The sequence below is a fragment of the Neltuma alba genome, unplaced genomic scaffold (assembly GCF_004799145.2).
Source record: "Neltuma alba isolate B1F8T4 unplaced genomic scaffold, ASM479914v2 tig00007271_pilon, whole genome shotgun sequence".
Lineage (NCBI taxonomy): Eukaryota > Viridiplantae > Streptophyta > Magnoliopsida > Fabales > Fabaceae > Neltuma > Neltuma alba.
In genome coordinates, this window is record NW_021634731.1 from 55,353 (window position 1) to 64,966 (window position 9,614).

Genomic DNA, 9,614 nt, shown 5'->3' on the forward strand with positions numbered 1-9,614 from the left:
AACAATTTAACTTACTTTTAAGCTTTATTAAATTTATGACAATGGCTAAAAAGTAGTATTGTTGAGATATAAATTACTGTCTACAAATTATTTAATCTGAAAGTGTTACTCTTAGGTCTTAATTCTTTCATGTCTATTAACCTTTTTTTTTTATTGATTTATTATTTACACAAAAGTAAAACAAGCGCAAGGTGTGGAATTTTATAACCCCAATAGAATTGATCAAACATGAAAGCATGAAAGCTCATTAGGATTCATAGCTTTCAAGATTTTTTCATGGTACAACTAAAGAAAGATTCATTTCTCTGTGAACCATCAGCAGAGTCCAGGTAAGGTGTCCCATGAGAAGAAGCCAGGGTTTTCATTAGGGTTTGTTGTGGTGTTGTTGACAGGAATCAACGAAGCAATAGGCTTGAAATCAAGCTCAAAATTATCATCACCCACAATATCACCAGAAGATTGAACATTGGAGGTTTGTGCAGCAATGTCATTGTGCCATTCAGAAGCCTGAATGGTTGAAGGCATTCCAGAGATCAGTGTGGAAAGCTCATTCATGTCTGATGGCTCTGACCTTGGTTTCAGTCCTGCGTATGCCATATAAGTGTAATCAATACTGTTATTATCAGACTCAAGCATGTCCATCCACACTCAACCAAATAAAATGTCTGCATGGTGAATGGTATTTGAGAATAAATCGGATGCAACAAGGACCTGATCATTTAGCCGGGTACAGAAAATACTCCCCCTTAATGTAATAGCTACTTAATTCATTTGAGTAGATTAGGGAAGCTAAATAAATACTTCATTCTAACAAATACGACCTGATCTTCCTAAAACATCCTTATATAACATTATATTATATATCAATTTATAAGTTAGACAAATCAATTTGGGAAAAATGACAAATATAAGAGATAAAATGGGTTAAGATATAAAATTTAGAACCAAAATCAACTTTCTAACAAGTTCCTACATTAGAACTAGAGAACAATAATACATCATTGTTATGTGAATCCTGCGACGTTTTCAAGCATACTAGTTTTCCAGAAAATTTTAATGCCGCAAAGCAATTGAGGAATCAAACCAATTGTATCTAAGATATGCACAAGTTATTATCAGCAAATCAATAGAATGTGTTACCTGAAGGCCAGTAAACAGAGCTATGAGGCATATCGTCCAAGCCAATATGTCCATCTAAGAGACCATTTCCTTCACTGAAACTTGAATAGGTTCGTTTCTTCGAATTCTGGCCAGAAACCAACACTTGAGCTTCCAGAAGAAGATCCCCCAGCAGGTCATTATTGGATGGGGAAAATTGGTTTGAAGGGAGCTCCATTTTGGTAGACAAAATGGAAGATGGACTTAGAACCCCAGGAACTGAAGATGATAACTCCAATGGAGTCTGGAAGATTTGACACGAACTTGAATTAAATTGGGCTGGAAAGTTGAGTCCATCAAAATCCACCAATGGGGTGGTCAAAGGTGCATCTGGGAGGGAAAAAGTGGTACGGCAACGCTTTGAATGAAGTGGAGTGATGTGTAATGCAGACGTAGGCTGTTGAGAAGGGAAGGTAAGGAAGGAGGAGGAAGAAGAAGAAAGAGAATTGGGGTCCAAGAAAGGGGCATGAGTGGAATAAGAAGATCCTGTATGGAATGAAGACAGAGGATAGCGGTTCTGACTATAATAATCCAATTTTGCAGCAGTGGATCCAGTGACCGGTCTTGTACCTGAGGTGGCCGGTGCTGCAGATGTGGTTGGCTGATCAGAATCACTGGAATACAGTGGCAAGCCTTGTCTTTGCCGGCGCTTCACCCTAGTATTCCAGTAGTTCTTGATTTCATTGTCTGTTCGCCCAGGTAACTACACAGCAGAGAAGAAAGAAACTTTAGAGATAAAACTCAGATTCCATGGACAATCAAAGAAAATCATCCGGAGAAGGAAAACATGTTTGGAAAAAAAAAATGAAGCTATACATACTAAAGGGAAAATGACAGTTCATGCCACCTAGATAAAAATATTAATAACAATTAGAGGATCCTGAGAAAAAATCAAAATTTCTCACAAGAACCATACAAAGAAGTTACCAGATATTTTCACAATTATCACTCATACTTCCTGAAGTCGTAACCATGTATTTGAGAACTCACACAATTGTTTCATCCAAAGGAAATAAAAATTAAAAACATCTCTTTAATAAGTTGAGGAAATAAATAGATTTTAAGAAAGATGAGAGGGAACTTTTCAACAAGTGTAACTTCCATTTATGATCTTTCAGAAAGAAGGCTAATTTTTTTTTTTAATATATTTTGAATTTCAATTCTCATTGATATAAATTACGTATCTTTAGCATTCCATTTTTCACATTCGCCATGCTCATGTCAAACAACGACATCCGTACATTATATCTTTTGTTCATTTCAGTATCTGTCTAAATATGTTGGATTTGTCAAAGCGATTCAGCTTTCCAAGCAGCATCAAACTTGCAAGAATACTTACAAGAGTGGCCATTCGAGCCCATTTGTTGCCGAACTGAGCATGAAGCTCCAGAATGAGCTTCTCTTCCTCAGGAGAAAAGGCACCTTTCTTCAGATTTGGACGCAAATGGTTCGTCCATCTCAATCTACAGCTCTTGCCACAGCGAGCCAACCCCGTATTCCTCTGCACCGCATTCCAATTCCCTTCGCCATGCTTCGTCACATAATCAATAAGCACCGCATCCTCGGCCGCCGTCCATGGTCCCTTCTTGAGGACAACCTCCTCCGCTGCTGCCGCTGCCCCACCGGCACCCTCACCACCACCACCTCCTTCGCCAACGCCGATAATCGAAGGTAACCCATGTTCATTATTCTCCTCGTCATTAAGATTATTCATGTTCGCCATCTCCTGTTTCCTAACAATGTCAGACCTCCAAGGCAATAATCACCGAAAAAATCGAATCAAACCGATCCTGAATTGGATGATACGGATTCGTATATTGCCTCAGAGACAGACGATTATTAGGAACAGAGAATGGCCAGCGACAGCAACAACGACTGAGAGATCTGTTTATTATGGGTTACCGAGGCATTCCACTCAACCAACCGTTGAAGAACGAGTGAGAAGCAGAAATGACGATGAAGGTGAAGATGATGGCGGTGGAGGGTGTCTGCGGGGGCCGCGAAACAACAACCCGATTAGAAAATCCTGAATTTGAGGGTTTCTGGGGAAACATTGAGGGGAAGGAGGAATGAAATTTCTAGGGTTAGGTTTTCCGATTGCGTCTCGAAATTAACGGTGGTGAATGACCCACGCGCTTTGAATTGAGCTGGTGCTTCGTCTGATTCACTCACACTCTGAAATATACAAATGGGGGATTACAGCAAAAGGTACGAGGCGCAGCGTTGACGACGAAGAAATTGCCGGATTTGGAAAATCCAAATCAGAGAGAAGAGAAAGTGTTCATCGCCATGGCAATGGCCAATGGGGCTGCCAGACGATTTTGAGTCTAACAGCCAGACGTGATGATTGAAGCAGACACTGATTTCTAGAATTCTAAAGTTCTAAAGTTAGTTAATTCAGGTCATTCTCTGAAATTTACAAACAATTCAGCCGAAATTACGTATAAATACCCACATTTTGAAAATATTTCAGATCTAGACAAAACAGTTCAAAACAAATCAAGCTAACTAACAGTGAAATTAAATATACCAGATTGATGTAAACCAATTTTTAAATAATTATTCAATTATTTTATTACTAAGCTCATGTTAAAATTGTTTTTAAAAAACTGTTAATTTTTATTAATAAAAATATGAAAAATAACTCTCACTTATAATTTTCATTTGTGACCGATGCCAATTTCGAGCTTTATCTCTATTTATTAAGCTCAATTTAGAGGTTTAAGTTCTTCATCTTACCCAACAAGAATCAAACGTCCTTAATCGAATCAGTTATTATTGATAAAATAAAGTTAAACACACTAAGCTAACACATGAAATAAGAAAAATATCCCTCAAGTCCTAAATATAAAATTTTTATACTAGACCGAAAGAGTAAATAATAAGAGTAACAAGGGAAGATATGCTTTTTTTTTCCTAATTTTTCTATACGAATTATCATATTTTTATTTTACATGGTGGCACTTTTATGTTGAGAGGAAAATGAATAAAAGGTGGGATTGATTGAGAAGAAAAGGAAAGGAAAATATTAAAAGGAATATAAAAATATACTGCCTCATGTCCTAATTATAACTAGAACGGGAGGTAGCATTATTATTTTTATAATGGTGAGTATTAGTCAATTAACAAACTACGCTTGGTCTTCCAATTAATTTTAATTCATATGGCTTCTAATAATAAATATCTCATACAAGTCTTTGTGCATATTTTTCTCCATCGAAATTCTGCGACACGCTGTCAAAATTAAATCAAAATCTAGAAGAAAAAAAAGATGGAAAGTGTATTTTACTTTATATGTAAAATAATGCAATATAATAATATATCTAGAAGTCATTACGTCAGTGCATCCTCATCGTGATGCTGTTAAGCTTGTCTGAAGTTGACTAGATCTATAGTTTTTCTATTAAAAAAATAACCAAAGAAAGAAAGAAAAATAACGAGGCCGTGGTTGCGGTTAATATCATATAGTTGAATAGATTTGAGAAGGAATAATACAATTTTTTGGGTTAAATTTGACACTGCCTATATATTTTATGTTTTACTTTTTATATTGAAAATTTTAAGTCATGCAATAACTTTCTTATATGTTAAATCTTAAATTGTGCATAAATAGCTGTCCTTTTTTTTTTTTTGCAATTAACTATCTAATTTGTTGTATTTATTTGGTTAGCAACGACACGTTTATGAAAATATTTATATTATCAATCTAAATTGGCACAAATGGTTAGGATTGGAGATGTATGTAATGATATTCCACTTCCAAACAAGTTTGTCAAAAAAATAAAAATCTTCTTAGTATGTTATAATTTCTATCAATGACGTAATATGCTGACTTATGGTTAAAAAATTTAGTCATGAAATTTTAAAGCGAAAGCCTCATTGTCAAATTATAATATAATAAAAGGTTAAGGTGTATCTAACATCACAAAATATTTTCTCAGGTGTATTCAGCACTCTAAAGTATTTTTAGATGTATCTAGTACCCTGAAATATTTTTTAGGATCACCCAGCATCCTAAAATAATTTTTTACCTTGGTGCTGGATGCAACAAAAAATATTTTTTGGTGCTATACACACCTAAAAAAAATACTTTGAGATGCTAGATACACCAAAAAATACTTTACAATACTGGATGCACTTAAAAATATTTCAGGGCACTGAACGCACCACAAAATATTTTAAGATGCTAGATACACTTGAAAAAATATTTTAAATTGTTAGATGCATTTTAAACCTGTAATAAAAGTCTTGTATAGTTTAGACTTTAAAAAATTCACTCTCTTTCCTATGCACTAAAAAAAATCCGTGCACAAAAAGGAGTACAAAATAAAAGGATACTTAATATAAGAAAAATCATGAATTGGATTATTCAAAAATAAAATTTATGCTTCTTATTCAACATGACTTCAAAACGAAGCATATTTTTTAAAAAAATAATAACTACATAAAAACGAACGTTTTCTTCTGTAAACTGAAAATAGAAAACAAGTTTAACAAGTTAGCCCAGAAAAATACATAAGGTGCCAAAGGAACTCAGTCTAACACGTTTCCTTGATATTAATTAACAAAATAAAAAGATTAAAACCGTTTAAGTTTGACCAAAGAATTAAAAAAATTTCAGAAAAAGCCCACCAGGACGTGTGTGTGGCCTTCATTTAATAAAAATCTAAAATTTTCGACATATTTTTCTCCTGCGACATATATATTTTCGAAAATCTAACAATTTCTTAACACTAAATTTCCCAAAAAAGAAAAAATGAGCCTATCGACATTGACTAAAGCACACGCCAACAACCAACAACCTCTAGAAATATTATAAATGTGAAACAATGAAAATGCCTATCTCATTTTTCTCTCTCTCTCTCTCATTTCCATCAATGGCTTTGTATCTTTCAAACATGTGTGGCTGTTTCTCTGAGTCGTCTTCTTCCTCATCATCATCTTCTTCTTCTTCACGATCCAAAAGCTCATACGTATGCAATGGAGATGTCTGTGTTCTGAGAAATCCCAACGAAGATTCCCAGAAAATCTCCAGCAGCAACAATAATGATAAGCCAAAGCATAGCCTTCGGATGATTTTCCCATTTGCTCGCCTTTCTGCTAAAAAGTCGCCTCAAAGTTCTTCATAGATTCTGCAGATAATACCTCAGATCTCAGTTGGGTGCCATAATTAATGACGATTCTGTAATGTAATTTCACTTTTGTTATGTGTGTGTATAAATCTAGCTACGTTGGTTTCTGAGCTTCAAATCTATTTCTGCAGAGAATTTTCTTTGCTTTGTCTGAGTTCATACATATATGTTGTATCTTTTCTCTGCATGAAGTGGAAGAGGGAACCATGCCTTTTTGAAATTTCTTGTTAAAACTCAGTTGAGATTAGCTGATGAGATTTATGAACTACTTTCTGACTAGTCTGATTAAGGGTTTTGATATTATTTTTTCCCCCCTTCTCCCTGTTGAATATGGAATGATGTCATTTTAAATTTCAAAAAATAGTAGCCCGTCACGTATGGTTTATATACAAATGCGGGTTAATATTTTTTATTTAAAGTTTATTCTTTTTAGAACTATTTATAAATATTTTTATATATTTTAATTATGATTTTCATTACCTCATATATGTGATTTGGGATGACGGAGATAACGAATCAAACTGTGCGATGAAAATCTTCTTAACATTATCAGACTAAAGGAGTGTTTGGAAGAAATCAAATCATGATTCGGAGAATAACTTCTTGAGAATATATTTTTGGGAGAATAGATTTTGGGGATGTTTGGGTAAGATCAAAACCATAGTTTCAGAAGTACTTTTACAGTATACGAAGTAAATATATAGAGGAGTTTACCTCGATTTGCAGAAAATTGTTTTTGAAAAGTGTTTATTGGGCTTCCCAAACACCCCTTTTGTGAAGAATAGATTTTGTGAAAAAGTGATTCTGATAAAGTGAGAGTGTTTGGATAGTTGTTATTATAAGTGCTTTTTATATGTGCAAATTATTAAAAAAGGCATAAGTTAATAGGATAATTATATAAAAGATAGATTTTATAATATATTTTAATTTGAAGGAATAAAATTATTAATAATATTTTTTACCAACATAATTAATAATATATAAGATAATGTAATTAATAAATAATTAATGTGTGTATATATTTATAAAATATAAGATTAAATATATTCATAAAAAAATAATTGAAAGATATTAAAATCATATTATCATTGATATCTACTCTGATAGGTACAATTATACTCTCTAATTTAAGACAGAAGCATAATGGATTCACTTCTTTTAAAACCACGATTTTAAATCCAAAATCGTAGTTTGTGCTTCTTTCTCTTTGTTTGGCAATTTTTTTCCTCTTTAGACAATTACTCAAACAGGCCCTAAAGACCTACGACCTGTACTCAAAATCTAACAACTATGGTTGGTTCACTTGTTCTTTACAATATCTTGTAATCATCGAACCTCTATATATATATATGTATGTATATACACACACACTAAACTACATTTGGTCTTTAATATAATATTCAACAGACTAATTTAGGAAAATTAAAAAAACTAAAAAATTATTTCAAAATATTTATATTTATCATTTTTAAATTATTTTTTTAATTTATAAACTGATATATAATCTAATAATACACATAAATAGTTTGAAAAGATCATATAACATATGTCATGATTAAGTAATTTTTAAATTTTTTTATCTTTTCAAATTAGTCAATAATATTGAACTTGACCAGTGTCACAAAATAATCCCTCTCGTTCTCGCAAGGGTCTGTTAAGTACTTTACATATGTAAAAAGTTACTTTGAATTAATTTAAATGAATATCTCTTCATTTAATTGCAAAGGTACGGTTTAGATTCATCGAGATAGAATTTTTTGTTAATAAAACTGACCGCGTTAATATTAAAGACTGAAAATATGCTTTAGAAATTTAAATAACGAAACTAAATTTTGATCTAAACTTAAAAAACCAAACATATTTTTTATCCTTAAAAAAAATTGCATATCAAGAAGTTTGATAGACATTCATTTGTCCTATTTATAAGACACTTCTTACATATTTCATATAAACCAAAAAAAGTTTTAAAATGAACTAACTCTATTAGAATATAGCAACTTTTCAAATTTACCCATATTTAATACTCCTCCGGTCCTTAATATAAGACCCATTTAACTAATTTGATTAGATTAAGGAAGTTAAGTAAGTTAGTTAATCATAAGAAAAATGACACATTTTTCCTAAAACACCATAATCATCTTTTTTAATACTCCATCTCCCTCTTCTACTTGATTATGGTTGATGGAGTATCCATAGGGGTAATTTAGGAAAAATTAATAAATATGAGAAATGGGTCTTATATTTAGGACCAAAACCAACTCAAGAATTGGGTCCTATATTAAGGACCGGAGGAGTATATTTTTTTAAAAAAAACAACTATCTACACTATAATAAATAAAAAATAAGGCACAAGATAGTATATTCATATTAACAATTTGATTAAGTGACCTATAAATAGGATAAAAAATTTTACCTTATAAATAGGACCAGAAAAGTGTTTCATCTTAAAAATAACCAAAAGCTCTCAAAAACTAGACGACTTGCATGGCATTTCCATTCTACCCACCCCGCCCCCAAAACTTGTTGGCCCACAAAGTTAATTACGATCAGAGAAATTGCCTCGCGTGTGAACAAGGCGATTAATTGATGTAATATTAATTTAATTCATTTCATATAATGTGAGGCGAATCATTTATAATTAAACGAAAATTACGGTCTTAGTCAATCGACAAACCTTTTTATTTTATAGACATCAATTCAAATGTCACATTTTAATTATAACTTGGCGAATGCACTTACCCAATGCTTGAGAACCAAATTATACTATATTGAAAGAATCCCATAAAAAATTTTTTAAAATTACTGAACCTTAAATAAAATTTTTTTCATAAAATTATATTGTTGTTATTTGCAAATCCAATACCATCAAAACTCATAAAATTGTCACCAAAACTGATTTAAGTTCTAATAATTTTAGACTACTTTTCGTGAGATTCTCTGTATACTTCTTTACAATAAACTTCTAGGCAAATATAATACTTAGAATCTCATCCACAAATAATACTACTTCCAAATAAGAACATTCTAAAAAAGGCAAGTTCATAACATTGAAGCTACATTTTTTATTATTAATTTTTGTTCGTTTATGAACAAAATCGATCAATAAATGACGTGGCAAAGTCACGTACGACCTTTATCAAAGGCAGGGCATGCAAGCACCAAGTGTCGTTGTCAGAACAACTGGATCGAGTGACAAGGAAAAAAACAAACGAAAATAGTAGTCCAAAGTCCAAACGTGACAGGTGAATCTAATGTACAGAACAATAGCAGAGCTTTATGACGTGATGATACCCTAGCATCAATTCAAATACATAAAAGTGGTCA

General features: G+C 32.3%; 1 protein-coding gene across 1 annotated transcript; it reads right to left on the reverse strand.

Annotated features, from left to right (window-relative positions):
* Positions 1-176: 176 nt before the first annotated feature.
* On the reverse strand, positions 177-3,069 carry LOC114752202 (transcription factor MYB97-like). Its single transcript, XM_028940928.1, has 3 exons — positions 2,498-3,069; positions 1,141-1,861; positions 177-584 (listed from the first exon to the last, which is right to left on the reverse strand). Exons 1-3 carry the CDS (start codon positions 2,879-2,881, stop codon positions 316-318), a joined length of 1,374 nt encoding a protein of 457 aa, XP_028796761.1. The 5' UTR covers positions 2,882-3,069; the 3' UTR covers positions 177-315.
* Positions 3,070-9,614: the final 6,545 nt, after the last annotated feature.